Source organism: Chiloscyllium punctatum, chromosome 19, assembly GCF_047496795.1.
Source record: "Chiloscyllium punctatum isolate Juve2018m chromosome 19, sChiPun1.3, whole genome shotgun sequence".
Classification (NCBI taxonomy): Eukaryota; Metazoa; Chordata; class Chondrichthyes; order Orectolobiformes; family Hemiscylliidae; genus Chiloscyllium; species Chiloscyllium punctatum.
The window spans coordinates 96,767,858-96,787,862 of NC_092757.1; the positions used below are offsets into that span (position 1 = coordinate 96,767,858).

Genomic DNA, 20,005 nt, shown 5'->3' on the forward strand with positions numbered 1-20,005 from the left:
TGGGTCACCTGTTCACATGCCAAACAACCTTGTTATACAGAAAATAGCTTCGTGAAGAAAACTTCGGATTTCAGAGCTTTCAGATAAAGGAGAAAGGATTTTGTATCTGTACTTTAACCTTCTCTATCAGTCTCCAGTGTGGGACCTTGTCAAAAGTTTTGCTAAAATCCACACAAACTGCATCAACTGAACTTACCCATCCAAACACCTGATCACTTTTTAAAAAAAATTCTAACAAATTTGTTAGGTATGATCTCCCTCTGATAAAGCCATGCCAACTATCTCTAATCAATCCATGCCTTTCCAAGTGAGTATTAATTCACTCCATCAAAGTTTTCTTCAATAGTTTCCCTACCACTGACATGAGACTCACCGGTCTGTAATTTCCAGGTTTATCTCTGCCACTGCTCTTAAAAAATGGAACTACATTAGTCATCCTCCATTCTTCTCCTGTGGCCAGAGAGGAATTAAACTTTTGTGTCAGAGCCCCTGCAATTTCCTGCCTCACCTCCCACAGTAGTCTGGGATGCATTTTACCCGGGCTAGGTGATTTGTCTGTTTTTAAGCCTGACAGAGCTTCCAGTACCTCCCCACTTCCTATCGCAAACTGTGTAAGCTCCTCATAGCCCCTTTTCCTGAATTCCATACCTGCATTCTCCATTTCCAGAATGAATACCAAAGAGAAATATTCATTCAACACCCTTCACTATCCTGCAGCTTTATGCACTGATTGCCCCCTTGGTCCCTAATGGGCCCCACATTTTGCCTCTTCCCTTTAATGTATTAATAAAATATCTTAGGATTCCCGCTAATCCTGTTTGCAAGTCCTTTTTCATGCACCCTCCTATATATCTCGAAGGCCACAGCTGAATTGTTCCCTTTGGACTTGCTAAAAGTCCTCCTTTTCTTTTTACAGTCCTGAATTGTCCTCGACATCCAGGGTTCTCTGAACATATTGCTCCTACATTTCCCTCTAAAGGGTATTTGGTGGATCTGTACACTCCCCAGCTCCTTTTGGAATGCCCCGCTCTGGACCTACCCACAAGGAGCTGTTCCTAATCTACTGTGGCTCGATCCTGTTTTATTCTAATAAAATCTGTCGACCCAAATCCAAAGCTGTCTTTTGCAGGCCAGCTTTTTCCTTCCCCAAAACAAATTTGAACTGTACCATGTCGTAGTTCCTCTGCTGCCACATTGGACACTTGTCTGGCTTCTTTCCCCAGAACCAGAGCCAGTATTGCACTGTCCCTTGTTGGGCCTTCTACATATACAAAAAACTCCCTGGATATATTTCAAGAAATCTACCCCTCTAAACCCTTAACACTATGACTATTCCAATTTATGTTGGGAATGCTGAAATTTCCTAATATAATTACCCAATTGTTACTCTTACATACTTCTGTGAACTGTCTACATTTTTGCTCCTCTATTTCCCACTGACTCTTTGAGGACCTATAATACACTCCCAGTAAAGTAGCTGCCCCCTTAACATTCCTAAGTTCTACCCACAAAGCCTTGTTTGAGGACCCCTCCAACATACCATCTCTCCTTTTTGCAGTAACTAACTCCTTAATTAATAATGCTACACCACCACCTTTTTATACTCTCTTCTGACTCACTGAAAGATCCCATAGCCCTGAATGATGACGAAGAACTATGAAGATTTATCCTTCCAGCAGAATCTTTCCTTCTCAGTGGAACGTATCTTTGTTGAGGGGTTTGATATATCTCCTTTAGCGTCTATCACTGTTTCTTTACCATCTTACCTTTCAATGTGTGTTCCTAGTGTGCTTTAGCCAAGTCTTGTCCTCATAACATGTTAATGGCCTTTATTCAAGCTTAAAATATACTAGTTTCAGACCCATATTTTCTAACCTCAAACTGAATGTGAAATTCCATCATGTTAGGATCACTCTTCCCGAGAGGATCTTTACTTTGAAAAATTAATTGTCTCATTACACATTGTCATGTATGGAATGAGCTGCTGGTACAATTACGACATTTAAAAGGCATCTGGATGTGTTCATGAATCGGAAGGGATTAGTGGGATATGGGTCAAATGCTGGCAAATGGGACTGAATTAACTTAGGATATCTGGTCAGCATGAACAAGTTGGACTAAGGGTCTGTTTCTGTGTTATACACTCTATGACTGTTGATGGTACCTTCCATTACTTTAGATTACTTACAGTGTGGAAACAGGCCCTTCAGCCCAACAAGTCCGCACCGACCCTCCGAAGAGCAACCCACCCAGACCCATTCACCCCTGACTAATGCACTAACACTACGGACAATCTAGGATTACCAATTCACCTAACCTGCACATCTTTGGACTGTGGGAGGAAACCGGAGCACCTGAAGGGGACCCACGCAGACACAGGGAGAATGTGCAAACTCCACACAGACAGTTGCCCGAGGTGGGAATTGAACCCGGGTCCCTGGCACTGTGAGGCAGCAGTGCTAACCACTGTGCCCCCATGCCGCCCTTACTGATGATCAAATGTAGACTGATAAGGCGATAATTCGCAGGGTTGGATTTGTCCTGCTTTTTGTGTACTGGACATGGCCCTGGGCAAATTTTCTATAGGGAAAGGTTGAATAGGCTGGGATAGGGAAATCCAGAACTAGAGGGCATAGATTTAACATAACTTCAACATATTGTCTAGCTATCACCATTGTTAACAGCTAACCCGAGAATGCAACTTTTTAAAAAAAGGGTTTTGTGATTTACACATGAAAGAAGTGAAACTATCACTGTATTCTAACAGATGAAAGGCTTAACAGACAATCAATTTTTCAATATATAATTTCAGTTACATCACACTGCAAATTTTTGCTATAAATTCTGTTTTACGATCGAGCCCTCCACTGTCACCTGATGAAGGAGCGTCGCTCCGAAAGCTAGTGTGCTTCCAGTTAAACCTGTTGGACTATAACCTGGTGTTGTGTGATTTTTAACTTTGTACACCCCAGTCCAACACTGGCATCTCCAAATCATGGCATAGATTTAGGGTGAGAGGGGAAAGATATCAAAGAGACCTAAGGGGCAACTTTTTCACACAGAGACTGGTACGGGTATGGAATGAGCTGCCAGAGGAAATGGTGGACGCTGGTACAACTGCAACATTTAAAAGGTATCTGGATGGGTATATGAATAGGAAGGGTTTGGAGGGATATGGGCCGGGTGCTGGCAGGTGGGACTAGATTGGGTTGGGATATCTGGTCGGCGTGGACGGGTTGGACCGAAGGATCTGTTCCATGCTGTACATGTGATTAGATTAGATTAGATTAGATTACCTATAGTGTGGAAACAGGCCCTTCGGCCCAACAAGTCCATACCGACCCTCTGAAGAGTAACCCACCCAGACCCATTTCCCTCTGACAGATGTACCTAACACTATGGGCAATTCTCTGTGACTCTATGTTTCTCTTGCAGATAGGTGTTGTCACAGTGGTGATGAAATGTCTCCTTCAAACAGGCAGTTCCCTCTGGGTATTCGTTTTTAAAGAATCCTGAGTGTTTGGGGACAAGGCTCCCACATACCCAGGATAGCTTTGAGTTTTGCTTTCAGTCGGTTGAATGTTTTTGTTGGCTGCTAAAGCTAAAAGCTTGAGTTCTCTCCTGCTAGAGTTACAGCAAGGCTTCCTCTTAAAAATCAAAACAGGCCGAATGTTTCTTTCTTCTGGGCTGGAGAGAATCAGCAGGTGAGATTAATAACTGTACACCAAAGTTAAAAATCACACAACACCAGGTTATAGTCCAACAGGTTTAATTGGAAACACACTAGCTTTCGGAGCGACGCTCCTTCATCAGGTGATAGTGGAGGATACAATTGTAAGGCACAGAATTTATAGCAAAATTTACAATGTGATGTAACTGAAATGATACATTGAAAAATACCTGGATTGTAAATCACAAAACCTTTTTTTAAAAGTTGCATTCTCAGGTTAACTGTAACAATTGGTGTTATCTAGATCAGTGGTTAGCACTGCTGCCTCACAGCGCCAGAGATCTGGGTTCAATTCCCGCCTGTGTGGAGTTTGCACATTCTCCCCGTGTCTGCGTGAGTTTCTTCCGGGTGATCAAGTTTCCTCCCACAGTCCAAAAATGTGTAGGTTAGGTGAATTGGCTATGCTAAATTGCCCGTAGTGTTTGGTGCAGCGGTAAATGTAGGGGAATGGGTCTGGGTGGGTGTGCTTTGGCGGGTCGGTGTGGACTTGATGGCTGAAGGGCCTGTTTCCATACTGTAAGTAATCTAATCTAAAGTAATCTCATCAACGGGGGTGGAAGTGCCACCTGAGGGGTGTTTGCCTTCCTTCAGTGGGTGTTGAAGTCAAAGGGGGCGGCAAGGGAGCACTGAATGACTTTGTAGAGAGCTTACCAATCACTTGGAAGACTGCTGTGTCCTTGAAAGATATTGCTGTGTGCAGATGGATAGTCGCATAACGAGTCTGTTATTTCCCTGCACCCATGGAGGTGTGCGCTCTGATTGGTTGCTGCGCTGTTATTGATTGTCTTCTCTGTGAATGGCAAACCATTTGAACTTGTTCGCAGTTGGCACTGACTCTACCGCCGAGATCAATATCACCGAACTCGTGTCGCTTCTAGGAAGACGAAACACAGCTTTTCAACTGTTTTACCGGGTGGCAAAATGAATGCGCATTACAACTAATTAGCCAATCAAATTTTGCCACTTGTCTGAGCGTCTTAAAATTATTATGATAAGGTAGTACCCACGATTCCATCAGGGTATTCGAGCGACAGTGTAAAAATGGCATCATTGAGTAAGAAAAAGTGCAGGCAGTATAGCATGGACTATTTGCAATATGGCTTTATTCAATCTCCATCTAATAAACAGTTACCACTGTGCTTGCTCTGTGAACAAAGTTTTTCCAATGAGGCTATGAAGCCTTCCCGTCTTATTAAACATTTGGAAAAGAAACACAGTGATAAAAAGGACAACGATTTGGCATATTTTCAAACATTAAAGAATAAATTCAATCAGCGACCAACGATTTCCACTGCTTTTTCAAAGATGGGAGCCACAAATGTGGATGACCTTGTGGCATCATACAACATAGCGAAGCTAATTATAAAATAAGACCCACAATCACATGGATATTGTTCAGCGTGGGGACCTGAGATTGCTTTTAACAAAACTTGAACCAGATATATATGATTTAGCAAGACAACATGAACCACAAGGATTACATTGACTATTTTGCTGTCACAGACTAAATTTTATACAGAGTGAGCCAAAAGTAGGTGGACAGTAAGAACAGTAATAAATGATAACATTTATTTTTTGTTGTATATAAAACATATTTCACAAAAGTTTTCTGTTTTCAGCACTGCAGTGTATTGCAGTTATATGTGCAAAAACAGACTTTGGTGATTTGGGGGCATTGCAAGGTTTCAAGGATAAGAAGGGGGCGTTGAATATGGAAAGGTTGAGAAGCACTGAGCTAGACAATATGTTGAAGGTGTTAGCCCCCTGTGTTCTCTGTCTATGCCATGATGTTTAGATTGATTCTAATCTAAAAAGTAAAATAACAGATTTTTACATGAATTCATGCAGTTTTTGAGCAAAGTACAATGTAACTCAAAAAAAGGTTTTGTGATTTATACATGAAGGAAGTGAAACTACTATGGTACTGATGAAAGACTCAACAGACAATCCAGGTATTTTTCAATGTATCATTTCAGTTACATCACACTGTAATTTTTTGCTATAAATTCTGTGCCTTACAATTGTGCCCTCCACAACCACCTGATGAAGGAGCGTCGCTCCGAAAGCTAGTGTGCTTCCAATTAAACCTGTTGGACTATAACCTGGTGTTATGTGATTTTTAACTTTGTACACCCCAGTCCAACACCGGCATCACCAAATAATAACTGTGGAACAGTGTTACTGAATTGTCTTTGTTAAGAGTGTGTTTGTGGGATGATGCCTATAATTGAAACAGTTGATGATTAGTGGTTGAATAATACATCATGTATTATAAGGTTATGCCGGTTATTCCTTTCATTGTATTTTAACTGTGTTTTAAGAATAAAGTGTGTTTTGGTTAAAGCTTAGTGCTGGACCAATCAAATTATATCTAGAACACAACATCTTACACTCACCTTTTAACAAAAATATAAAATTTAGGGTCTAGGTAATCTCCATAATATGTTTTGGAAGGTCTGGTCTGGTCTGGTCCATAACAAGACTGTCTTTCTAACTGTATGAAAATGCTGAGTGCAAAGACATCAAACTATAACCTTTCACATCCAATTCATTCCTCACTTTACTATGTGTTATTCCCAGAGCAACTTGCCACTCGCCAGATATCCATCAAAACACCAGCATCCCTGGCATGCAGCCAATCTTTAAATGCCCAAAATTGATCCAGATGAGCACTTGAAGCTCACTCAAGACTGGAGTTTGAACATGTCAGAGAAGGTCAAGATGATGCCACGATTCTCTAAGAGGAACCTGATGGAGGGGGTGGTTCAGAGGAGGAACATCCTCTTCCTAGACGACTGGTAGATAAAGCCATCTCACCAAACCCTGGCAGAATAGTCTGAGGTCACGCCCATGCCAGTGCAGTCTCCATGTTGTGGAGGAAGGGCTAACCTGCTGTAAATAGGTCAATGTTCCCTGCTCTGCAATACTCTTGTTTCTGCTACTTCATACTCACTCTGTCTTTGATACTGAAGCAACATTCATGATCTGCCAGTCTCACTGTCACATGCTCCATCTTTCCTCACATGCTCTCTCCTATTCCAGCCTTGTATTTGAATATCCAAGTTTGAATACAAGATGAGAAATTTAAAAATCAAGGTATAGTCAGACTAGGAGCCAATGTAAGTCTTGGTGTGAGCTAGGGTATAAATCAGAGATCTTGTGGTTTCTCAGTATTTCTTGTCTGCTCTAACTCATGGGTCTGTTCTGTGTTCTATTTCAGTCAAGTGTACTCTGGGGATCAGAAATGAAGGGTGCAGTGAATAAGCCCGTAGCTCCAGTGAGCAAGCAGTGCAACCGGAACATGGAGCGGCCACGAGCTTCCAGTCTCACAACACCTGGAACAAAGTCCTCAAGACCCCAATCCTCATTGCCCACCAACTCCCAGCTCACCAAGGTATTACACAGCTTGCTGGTGTGGGATGGCACTGGCAAAGCTGCAACTGGGAAAAGGGCTTTCTCCCAAGATCTGACATCCCAACTTCGGTTGTAATACATTCCCATCTCAGCTAGAAGAACCATTCATTCCACCTAATGCCTCCTTTCTCCCCACTGTTGTGCAGTGCAGAAGGGAGAGAGGGCAGTGGGTGCCAGGGAATGATGAAGTGCACCAGACAGAGTAACTGTGAGGTGAAAGTGAGGACTGCAGATGCTGGAGATCAGAGTTGAGAGTGTGATGTTGGAAAAGCACAGCAGGTCAGGCAGCATCCGAGCTGCAGGAGAATCGACATTTCGGGCAAAAGCCCTTCATCAGGAATGAGGCTGTGAGCTGAGGGGGTGGTGAGATAAATGGAACGGGGCTGGGGTTGGGGCTGGGGCTGGGGCTGGGGCTGGGGCTGGGACTGGGGCTGGGACTGGGGCTGGGGCTGGGGCTGGGGGGAAGGTAGCTGAGAGTGCGATAGGTAGATGGAGGTGGGGTAATGGTGATAGCTCAGAGGGGAGTCTGGAGCGGGTAGGTCAGATAGAAGAAGGACAGGTAGGACAGGTCATGAGGGCAGTGCCGAGTTGGAAGGTTGGAACTGGGATAAGGTGGGGGAAGGGGAAACTAGGAAACTGGTGAAATCCACATTGATGCCCTGGGACTGGAGGGTCCCGAGGCAGAAGATGAGGTATTCTTCCTTGAGCTTAAACTGTATAAACCCAGTCCTCAATCAAGTCAGAATTGTAATGAAGTGGGCTTCAGTGTTACACAAGGTTTTAACCCATCCAGCAGGGACTAGAAAGGAATGAGGTTAGTTACGAAGAGGTATTATCAATTCTAGAAAGTTGGGAAAGTAGACAAGTCCCCTGGGCCGGATGGGATTTATCTGTAGATTCTCTGGGACGCTAGGGAAGAGATTGTGGAGTCTTTGGCTTTGACATTTGAATCACCATTGTCTATAGGTTTAGTACCTGAGGACTGGAGGATTGCAAATGTTGTGCCCTTGTTCAAGAAGGGCAGTAGAGATGACCCAGTGAGTCTTCCTTATATTGTAGGAAAGGTTTTGGAAAGGACTAGAACAGATAAGATTTGTAATCATCTTGCAAGCAACAATTTGATTTCAGGTAGTCAACATGGTTTCATCAAGAGCAGGTCGTGTCTCACAAACCTCATTGAGTTTTTTGAGAAGGTGACCAAGCATGTAGATGAGGTTAGGGCAGTTGACGTGGTATACATGGACTTCAGTAAAGTCTTTGATAAGGTTCCACATGGTAGGCTGTTGGAGAAAATGCAGAGACATGGCATTGAGGGTGATTTAGCAGTTTGGATTAGAAACTGAATTTCTGAAAGAAGGCAGCGAGTGGTGGTTGATGGAAAATATTCAGCCTGGAGTCCAGTTACTAGTGGTGTGCCACAAGGATCTGTTTTGGGACCACTCCTGTTTGTCATTTTTTTAAATGATGCAGGCATAGGTGGATGGATTAGTAAATTTGCAGATGACACTAAAGTCGGTGGAATAGTGGACAGTTTGGAAGAATGTTGCAGGGGACTTGGAGAAACTGCAGAATTGGACTGAGAGGTGGCAAATGTAGTTCAATGCAAATAAATGTGAGGTGATGCACTTTGGGAAGAATAACAGGAAGGCAGAGTACTGGGTCAATGAAAGATTCTTGGTAGTGTGGATGTGCAGAGAGATCTTAGTGTCCATGTACATAGATCCCTGAAAGTTGCCACCCAGGTGGATAGTGCTGTTAAGAAGGCACACGGTGTGTTAGGTTTTATTGGTAGAGGGATTGAGTTCTGGAGCCGCAATGTCAGGCTAGTGCAGACGCACTTGGAATGTTATGTACAGTTCTGGTTGCCCCATTATAGGAAAGATATGGAAACAATGCAAAGGTGTAGACACCACCACCAAAGATGTATCTCCCTCCCCATCCCTATTTTCTGTAAAGACCGTTCCCTCTGCGACTACCTGGTCAGGTCCACGCCCCCCTACAACCCACCCTCCAATCCTGGCACTTTCCCCTGCCACCGCAGGAACTGTAAAACCTGCGCCCACACCTCCTCCCTCACCTCTATCCAAGGCCCTAAAGGAGCCATCCACATCCATCAAAGTTTCACCTGTACTTCCACATGTCATTTACTGTATCCATTGCTCCCGATGTGGTCTCCTCTACATTGGGGAGACAGGATGTCTACTCACACAGTGCTTCAGAAGACATCTCTGGGACACCCGCACCAATCACCCCCACCGCCCTGTGGTTGAACACTTCAACTCTCCCTCCCACTCCGCCAAGGACATGCAGGTCCTGGGCCTCCTCCATTGCACTCCCTAACCACCTGATACTTGGAGTAAGAGCGCCTCATCTTCTGCCTCAGGACTCTCTGACCCCGTGGCATCAATGTGGATTTCACCAGTTTCCTCACTTCCCCTCCCCCACCTTATCCTAGATCCAACCTTCCAACTTGGTACCACCCTCGTGACCTGCCCTACTTATCCACCTTCCTTCCCACCTCCCCTCTCCTTTTACCCGAAATGTCAACTCTCCTGCTCCTCGGATGTTGCCAGACTTGCTGTGCCTTGCCAGCACCACACTCCTGAGAGTAACTGTGAGGCAGAGAGAGCTAACAGAGAGAAATGTGGGCTGCCAAAAAATGGCTCTAGGTAACAGAGAGAGACTTTGGGGAGAACTACAACATGCCAAGAAGAGCTATTGTGTGTCGGTAAGCATATACAGTAATCTGTAATACATGAGGTTTACTGATGGTCACACGTGGGACTGAGTATTCCTTGTCTCTGACTGTGCTCCGATTCATATTTCACCCAGAATGTGATGTTAAACATTAATGGTCCTTCCTGTTGCAGATGCTTATTAACAGTTTGCATGTTTACAGCATTTTCTGTTTATAGTCTGGAAATGAATTTGTGTTTGTGGAAACAGGCGTCTAGATAAACAATGACCTGGCAAGTGGTCAAGTCTATTGCCGATGTTCGATATGTGAAACATGAGGTTAGCTGCTCTGCATTCGAGAATATCCGACTGGAATAGAGTGTCGTAGTGTACATGTCCGCAGATCATTCAAATCTAGCTCATGGATAGCAACAGGAATCAAAAGGCAAATGGAATGTTGCCTTTCTCTCAAGGGGTTAGAGTACACCAAGCTGGAAGTTCTGCTTCATTTAAAAACCTGCTCAGACTCCATGTGGAGTAACTCTGCCCCATATCAGGCAGTGAATATCTCAGAAGGGCAGGGGGAAACAAGCTGCAAAATCATCAGATGATACTGGGGCTACAACAGTTAAATTATGGGGACAGGTTGAATAGTGCCAGTTTGTATTCCCTTGACTTTAGAAGATTAAAGGGTGAGCTAATTGAGGTGTTTAAAATGATTAAAGAAGTTGATAAAGAGAAGCTATTTCCTCTGGCAAGGGGCAGGGAGCCCAGAACAAGGGGGCAGAACCTTCAAATTAGAACCAAGCATTCCGGAAACATTTCTTCACAGACCGGGACTGGATGGCTCGAAGAAAACAAACAAAATACTGAAGTTATGGGTGATCTAAAATGAATAAAAAAGGAAGTGCCACAGAAACTCAGCAGCATCAGTCTTTGAGAAGGTTTGTAGCTCAGGTTAAGGTTCTGGATGTAAGTTTGCTCGGTGAGCTGGAAGGTTTGTTGTCAGACATTTTGTCACCATATTAGATAACATCATCAGTGAGCTTCCGGATGAAGTGTTGGTGGTAAGGCCTGCTTTTTTATTTATGTGTTTAGGTTTCCTTGGGTTGGTGATGTCATTTGTGGCTCTTTTTCTCAGAGGATGACAGATGGGGTCAAATAGATGTGTTTATTGATAGAATTCTGGTTGGAATGCCACGCTTCAAGGAATTCTCGTGTGCGTCTCTGTTTGGTTTGTCCTAGGATCGATGTGTTGTCCCAGTCAAAGTAGGACATTCTTTTTATGAGCCATCACACACTGCAGCACCGAGGAACTATGAAGAGCAGAAGAGAAATACCTATACAGGAAGAACGAGTACCCAATAAACACAATCCCCCGATTCCTCAGCAAGAAACCCAAACAAGTAGACAAGATGCACCCAGAAACTCTGGCCTCTTTACTGTACATCAAAGGCATCTCTGAAATGACTTCCAGACTACTCAGAGGTTTTGACATCATGGTAGCCCACAAACCCACCAACACACTTAAACAGTGTCTAATGAACTTGAAAGCCCCTATACAAACAACAAGCAAAACTAATGTCATTTACAAAAATCTTGCAAGAACTGTAATAAACACTACATTGGACAAACGGGCAGAAAACTAGCCACCAGGATACATAAACATCAACTAGCCACAAAAAGACATGACTCACTCTCACTAGTATCCTTACATACAGATGAAGAAGGATGCCACTTTGACTGGGACAACACATCCATCCTAGGACAAGCCAAACAGAGACTTAGACGAGATTTCCTAGAAGCATGACCTTCCAATCAGAATTCTATCGATAAAGGCATCTATTTGACCCCATCTACCATCGTCTGAGAAAAAGGACAGAATATAATATCACCAGCCCAAAGAAACCTATAAATAGAAAGTGGTATCTTCCACCTGTGCTTCACTGGAGGCTTACTGATGATGTTACCGAGTATGGTGATGAAACATCTGACGGCAAACCTTCCAGCTCAGCGAGCAAACTTACATCCAGAACTCAGCAACATCTTTGGAGAGAGAAACAGAGTTAATATTTCAGGTCCAATGACTATTCTTCAGAACTGGTTCTGAGAAAACTGCTGGCCACTAAGAGATGGCAGGTCATCATTGCTCAGCCAGATGGTGACTGCTAGGTCTCTCCAGAACAGTTTGCTTTTATTTCAGTGGAAATCTGATACTCTCTTCCCCCAAAATTCTGTGGATGACAGGAGTTAACTGAAAATGTTGTAAAGATTAATGGGAAGCCAGAGGAATGGAAAGCCTTTAAAAATCAGCAGAGGAAGAAGATAAAATATGAGAGTAAGCTGGCTAGTAATATAAAGAAGATGGCAAGAGGTTTTTTTAGATATCTCAAAGATGAGAGAGAGGCAAGAGTGGACTGCTGGAAAATGAGGCTGAAGAAGTAGGAATGGGGAGCAAGGAAATGGCAGAGGAACTGAATAGTTAGGTTGCATCAGTTTTTACAGTGGAAAACACCAGCAGCATACCCAAGCTTCAAGCGTGTCAGGGGGCAGAGGTGAAGGTAATGGCCATTATTAAGGAGAAAGTGCTGGGGTCTGAAGATGAGTAAATCATCTGGTTCAAGTGGAATATACCCTCGAGCTCTGAAGGAGATGGCTGAGGAGATTGTAGACTATAAGACATAGGAGTGGAAGTAAGGCTGTTTGGCCCATTGAGTCCACTCCGTCATTCAATCATGGCTGATGGGCGTTTCAATGCTACTTACCCGCACTCTCCCCGTTTCCCTTAATTCCTTATTTAGTAGAGGCATTAGTGATGATCAGAAATCACTGGAGTCTGGGAGGGTTCCAGAGGACTAGAAAGTGCCTAATGTAACTCCCTATTTAAGAAGGGAGGGAGGCAGAAGGCAGAGAACTATAGGCCAATTAGCCTGACCTTGGTCATTGGTAAAAAGTTTGAGTCCATTACTAATGATGAAATGGCAGAGTATTTGGACGTGCATGGTAAAATAGGTTGAGACAGCATGGCTTCAATAAGGGGAGGTCATGTTTGACAAATCTGTTAGAATTCTCTGAGAGGGTAACAAGGATATTAGATGAGGCAGGACCAGTGGATACGATCTGTTTGGATTTCCAGACAGCCTTTGACCAGGTGCTGGACAGGAGGTTGCTAAATAAGATTAGAACCTATGGTGGTAGCAGCAAGACACTAGCACAGATAGAGCATTGGTTGACTGGCAGAAGACAAAGAGTAGGGATAAAGGAGACCTTTTCACGATGGCTATTAGTGACTAGTGGAATTGTGCAGCGGTTCGTGTTGGGAGCACAACTATTCATGTTATACATTAACAATCCGGACAAAGGAGCTGAGGGTATTGTTGTTGGGTTTGCAGGTGACCCACAGATGGGTGGAGTGGTAGGTATTATTGTAGAAGGACCTGGTCAGACAAGGAAAGTGGGCAAAGAAGTGGTAAGTGAAATACAGTGTGGGAAAGTCTGACGTTATGCACTTTTGTAGGAAGAACAGAGGTCCAGACAATTTTCTAAATAGGGAGAAAGTTCAGAAATCTGAAACACAAAGGAACTTGGGAGATTCTCTTTAAGTTAATATGCAAATTCAGTTGGCAGTTAGGATGGCAAATGCAATGTTAGCATTCATTTCAAGAGGGCTAGAGTATAGGAGTAGAAATGTACTGCTGAAGCTGTATAAGGCTCTGGTCAGACCGCATCTGGAATATCGTGAGCGGTTTTGGGCTCTGTATGTAAAAAATAATTTGATGGTGTCAAGGGGATCCTGAGGAGGATTAAAAGAAAGATCCCAGGAATGAAGATCTTGTCACATGAGGAAAAGCTGAGCATTCTGAGTCTGTACTCAATGGAGTGTAGGAGGATGAGGGGGGAATCTCATAGAAACTTAAAGAATACCGAGAAGCCTGGATAGAGTGTGTGTGGAGAAGATGTTTCCACTAGTCAGAGAGACTAGGATCCAAGGACAGACTCTCACAGAGAAATGAGATGAGGAGGAACCGTTTCAGCCAGAGGGTGCTGATTCTGTGGAATGCATTGTCACAGAAGGCTGTGGAAGCCAAGTTATTGAGTGTCTTTAAGATAGATAGATAGACAAATAGGTTTTTAAACAAAAACTGAAGTTGCTGGAAAAGCTCAACAGGTCTGGCAGCATCTGTGAAGATAAATTAATGTTTTTATATAGGTTGCTTCTTGATTATTAAGGGAATCAAATGTAATGGGAAGAAGGCAGGAGAATGGGATTGAGAAACGTATCAGCCATGATTGAAAGGTGGAGCATACTCGATGGGCTGAATGACCTAATTCTGCTCCTATAGTCTATGGTTGTTTGATCTAAAATTTCAAGACTAGAATTGACAATATGGAACAAGGGAAGGTAAAGGAGCAAAGTTATAGATTGACTATATTCAGTTAAATACTGATCTTGTTTAATTGCCTCCTCCTGTTCCTACATTTGTGAAACTATGATGGATTTTTATTTGTGATGACTCACACAAGGCGGTATGATATTTTGATTGTAACAGACTATCCCAGTGAGCAATGTGATTGTCTCCATTCTGTTGTTACTTTACAATCTTTTCTCTCAGGTGAAGAGTAAAAGCAGTGATGATTTATTGACAAAAACTACTGGCAGCTTCACTTCAAGCTCATCAAGACTGAAGAAAACAGTTCCCATGGGAACCATCACTGAGCTCAGCGAGGACAAGGTGAAGAGCAGCTCAGGTAGGATGTTGTCAGGTTAGGGGAGTTCACCCCCAGGTCCTAGCTCCCAGCCCTGCTGTGTGTTTACTATTCCCCCAGAGCTCCCCCTCACTGAGGACGAACGTTTAGTTCTCAGTAAAGGCTTCACCTTCATCCCTCTACAGTCCCAGATTAATGAGTTCGACACATGTTATGACCTCGAATATTTCTTCCGCTGCCTCTGGGCCCACTTTTTCAATCAAGACTCAAGCCCACTCGCCAAGGACCCCTTTTCTCGCCTCCATCCATCTGAGCACCCCATACTGGCCTGTTACCAACCTTGGCCTCTTCATTTCTGACTTGACATCAACCATCTCAACTGTCCACCCCTCTCACCCACTCCAACCTCCCGCCCTCACAGCATGCAGCTCTCCACTCCCTCCAACCTCACCATCAAACCCACAGACAAGGTGGGGGAGAGGGGGTGCAGCAGTAGTGTGGCGCACCGACCTCTACACCACTGAAGCCAGGCGCCAACTCACAGACACCTCATTCTACTGCTTCCTTGATCATGACCTCACCAGCCATCACCAAACCATCATCTCCCAGATCATCCACAACCTCAACACCTCTGGGGATTTCCCAGCCACAGCCTCCGACCTCATTGTCTGTGAACCCCACACCCCCATTTCTACCTCCTACCAAAGATTGATTCCTGATGAAGGGATTATGCACGAAATGTCAATTCTCCTGCCTGACCTGATGTGCTTTTCCAGCATCACACTGTCAACAGGAGAGTTCACCACCAGACATTGTACCCAACCGAAACCAGGCGTAAACCTCTGGTGGCCTGTTGGGATTTTGATAGATCCCACGATCAGTGTCATCAGCTTTGCTGGACACTATCTGTCTCACTTGGCACCGTCTGTCTCACTAGTTATCATCTGTCTACCCATCATTGTCTGCCTTACTCGGTACCATCTGCCTCACTCAACACGGTCCATAACTGGGTTGAATTTACTGGGGGTGATAGGGATCTTGCCTGTCAGCTGGAGAGAACCAATCACCTTTTGTAGAGAAGGCCTGCTGTATTGTGTGCCAATCAGGCATTTAAGAGGCCAGTGTGAACCTTTCCTGCGATCAAGGACCCTGCTGGTGGGAATCCTGTCCTACCAAGTCCTTCTAACCAATCAGAGATCACAAGTAGTGACAGCTACCAGCATAATGAGCCATGGTCACCAGGGGAACCAGCTCAAGGTGAGTGATGGGTGGGAGGGTGGAAGCACATTGTCAGTGAGCTCTATCCTTCTGGTTGGGACCTCAGTCAGGCACTGAGTGCCTTTCTGTAAGGAATGTCCTATTCTCCAGCCCCAAGCAATTGCATAGAGCCTTGTCTGTCATCTTCAATCCTGGTATGGTGAAACACTGCCCACCACCAGGTGAATATATGGGCATTAGCTGCCTATTTAAGGACCTCACTTGGCAACAAAGCTGCCCCGATGTAATTCGGGGTTGTCGCAGGAAGCTGGTGGTTTCCCAGTTGATTGAATATCTCCTCAGCCTCCATACTCATCCTGGGGAAGCTCCAGGCAGATTCACTAAAACAGATGATCACTGTTTGAAAAAGCCATGCCTAGGATCTTCCCTCACTCTACCTTTACCAATACATCAGGGAGAGGGGAAACTGGGGCCCAGGGTCAGGTAATCCTCAACTCCAATTGATCGCAATCCAAATCTGTCATGAAAATCTGTCCATCTTGATTTGTCTTTATTTCATCGATGGATAGAGGATCTGCTGATTCTCCTGCCTGGAGAATTCTAAAACTTCTGAAGTTATTTTTAGTACAGCAACAGAACAGGGGGCATGTACATGAGGGGTGCCAAATCCAATGCAGCCCTCCACTCTGGCTGTGGCATGGGACCTCAATGGCCAGGTTAGGTCGTGTTACCATAAAGAGTCTATGGACTGCATCTTTTAATATGAACTGCACCTTTTCTCTCAAAATCCAGTAACAGACATGATTTGGAGATGCCAGTGTTGGACTGGGGTGTACAAAGTTAAAAATCACAGGTTTAATTGGAAGCACACTAGCTTTCGGAGCGACGCTCCTTCATCAGGTGATAGTGGAGGGCTCGATCGTAACACAGAATTTATAGCAAAAATTTACAGTGTGATGTAACTGAAATTATACATTGAAAAACTGATTGTCTGTTAAGCCTTTCATCTGTTCGAATACAGTGATAGTTTCACTTCTTTCATGTGTAAATCACAAAACCTTTTTTTTAAAGTTGCATTCTCGGGTTAGCTGTTAACAATGGTGATAGCTAGACAAGATTCTTTAACAGATTTCTTTAACATCACATTTTCAATAGAAAGTATAGACCCCATCCAATCCAAGCAGTCATCAATTAGAGTCCTCAAGGGAGGGATGAATTCAAATACAATTTATAAAAACAGTAAATAAACTGGGTTTAGTATTTAGTGGGTGTTGGAAATGATAAACAGCTCAGTTAAAAGTCCGACTCTCTGAGTTGGAGAGCTCCCTCTGCTGAGACCCCACACTAATGGCAAACGTCACTTGACAAACAGCAAATCCAACTCCTGCCCTCAGTCAGTCCAACTGCAGAATGTATCTGGGTTAGCTCTGCCTTTCCTTCCAGCACAAGCCACACAAGGAAACTTCATATCCCTTCTCCAAAAGCAAGGAACACTGCCCAGGACAGTTGGGAAAATGGGAAACCAACTTGGAAAAACAGAGAATCAGGAACAAGGTTTGGAATTCCTGCCTGAGATATTGTTTAAAGTAACAGTGCGAGACGGAGTGAACAGTGAATGTTATTGTCGGGACGAAGTGATCTGAAGTAATTGGAAAGGGATAAATCAAAAGATCACGAATTTGACATTTTCTTGCCCACAGACAGAAATTTTACCCATTACAAACTTTCAGTAACTGGCAATGTTTGTGGACATATAGCAGTGACTGGAGATTCCTGGTGTCTCTAAGATGATTGTATCAAACATTAATGACCTGTCTCAGTACTTACCAGCCCTGTGTTGAGGTGTTTTAGGTGATATTTGTTTTGACTTGTGGCTGAACAACTCTGGTTTTGATTAGATTGTTGGATTAGGACAGGCTCTCGCCAACAGTGTAGACCACTGTCCCATAAGAATGTAGCCCGAACAGCCAAGTTTCTGATATCAAGAGAGGCGCTAATCTAATGAGGGGTACATTGGGTTCCAAACGATCAATTGTGTCCCTCTCTAGACAGACGTTTCTGTGGCCAGCTGTGAAAAATCAGAATGTTGTGTTGCCTCCCTTGTGCCAGGATCAAGTATGTCTCAGAGAGGATGCAGAATGTTGTCAAAGGGGAGAGGGACCAGCAGGAGGTCATTGTACACATTGGTACCAACCACATAGGAAGGGAAAAGGTTGAGATTCTGAAGGGAGAATACAGAAAGTTAGGCAGGAATTTAAAAAGGAGGTCCTCGAAGGTAGTAATATCTGGATTATTCCCGGTGTTACAAGCTAGTGAGGGCAGGAATAGGAGGATAGAGCGGATGAATGCTTGGCTGAGGAGCTTGTATATGGGAGAAGGATTCACATTTTTGGACCATTGGAATCTCTTTTGGGGTAGAAATGACCTGTACAAGAACGGACGGATTGCACCTGAATTGGAAGGGGACTAATATACTGGCAGGGAGATTTGCTAGAGTTACTCGAGAAGATTTAAACTAGTAAGGAAAGGGAGTGGGACCCAGGGAGATAGTGAGGAAAGAGATCAATCTGAGACTGGTACAGTTGAGAAAAGAAGTGAATCAAACAGTCAGGGCAGGCAGGGACAAAGCAGAGAACAAGGTAGGACTGATGAATTAAACTGCATTTATTTCATTGCAAGGGGCCTAACAGGGAAAGCAGATGAACTCAGGGCATGGATAGGAACTTGGGACTTGGGAATCATAGCAATTGCACAAATGTGGCTCCGGGATGGACAGGACTGGCAGCTTAATGTTCCAGGATACAAATGCTACAGATGGATAGAAAGGGAGGCAGGGGAGTTGCGGGGGAGGGGGGTGGGGGTCATTTTGATAAGGAATAGCATTATAGCTGTACTGAGGTAGGATATTCCCGGAAATACATCTAGGGAAGTAATTTGGATGGAATTGAGAAATAAGAAAGGGATGATCACCTTATTTGGATTGTGTTATAGACCCCTAATACTCAGCAGGGAATTGAGAATCAAATTTGTGAAGAGATTTCAGCTATCTGTAAGAATAATAAGGTGATTGTGGTAGGGGATTTTAACTTTCCAAACATAAACTGGGAGTGCCACAGTGTTAAGGGTTTAGATGGAGTGGAATTTGTTAAGAGTGTATAAGAACATTTTCTGATTCAGTATGTGGATGTACCTACTAGAGAAGGTGCAAAACCTGACTTACTCTTGGGAAATAAGGCAGGGCAGGTGACTGAGGTGTCGGGGGGGAGCACTTTGGGGCCAGCGACCATAATTCTACTAGTTTTAAAATAGTGATGGCAAAGGATAGGCTGGATATGAAAACTGAAATTTTAAATTGGAGGAAGACTAATGTTGATGGTATTAAGCAAGAATTTTCAAAAGCTGATTGGGGGCAGATGTTGACAGATAAAGGGACGGCTGGAAAATGGGAAGCCCTCAGAAATGAGATAACCAGGGTCCAGAGACAGTATATTCCTGTCAGGGTGAAAGGAAAGGCTGGTCGACTTCACCAGTTTCCTCATTTCCCCTCCACCCTACCTTACCCCAGTTCCAAACTTCCAGCTCAGCACCATCCTCATGACCTGTCCTACCTGTCAAACTTCCTTCCCACCTATCCGCTCCACCCTCTTCTCTGACCTATCACCTTTACCCCTTCCTCCATTCACCTATTGCACCCCCAGCTAACTTCTCCCCAGTCCCACCCCCTCCCATATATCTCTCCACCCCCAAGGATTCCAGTCTCATTCTCGATGAAGGGCTCCTGCCTGAAACGTCGATTTTCCTGCTCCTCAGATGCTGCCTGACCTGCTGTGCTTTTCCAGCACCACTCTAATCTTGACTCTAATCTCTAGCATCTGCAGTCCTCACTTTCCCCCTGAAAGGAAAGGCTGGTTGGTGTAGGGAATGCTGGATGACTGGAAAAATTTAGGGTTTGGTTAGGAAACAGAAGGAAGCATATGTCAAATATAGAAAGGAGAGATTGAGAGAATAATTCGAAGAGTATAAAGGCAGTAGGAGTATACTTAAGAGGGAAATCAGGAGGGCAAAAGGGTTTTTACAAATATATTAAGGACAAAAGGGTAAGTAAGGAGTGAATAGGGTCCCTTAAGGATCAGTAAGGTGGCCTTTGTGTGGAAACCACAGAAAACGGGGGAGATACTAAATGAGTATTTTGCATCAGTGTTTACTGTGGAGAAGGACATGGAAGGTATAGAATGTGGGGAAATAGATGGTGACATCTTG

At 44.0% G+C, this 20,005-nt stretch overlaps 1 protein-coding gene across 7 annotated transcripts in view; it reads left to right on the forward strand.

Annotated features, from left to right (window-relative positions):
• specc1 (sperm antigen with calponin homology and coiled-coil domains 1) overlaps window positions 1-20,005 on the forward strand; it is a 93,982-nt gene that overhangs the window by 15,466 nt on the left and 58,511 nt on the right. For 6 of the 7 annotated variants that reach the window (XM_072590131.1, XM_072590132.1, XM_072590127.1 and 3 more), the window contains exons 2-3: window positions 6,951-7,124; window positions 14,434-14,569. In XM_072590131.1, coding sequence (XP_072446232.1) covers window positions 6,975-7,124; window positions 14,434-14,569 — 286 coding nt within the window. In that variant the 5' untranslated portion in view covers window positions 6,951-6,974. Of the gene's footprint in view, window positions 1-6,950; window positions 7,125-14,433; window positions 14,570-17,156; window positions 17,300-20,005 lie in introns of those variants that run through there. The other variant, XM_072590134.1, reaches the window with a different exon arrangement.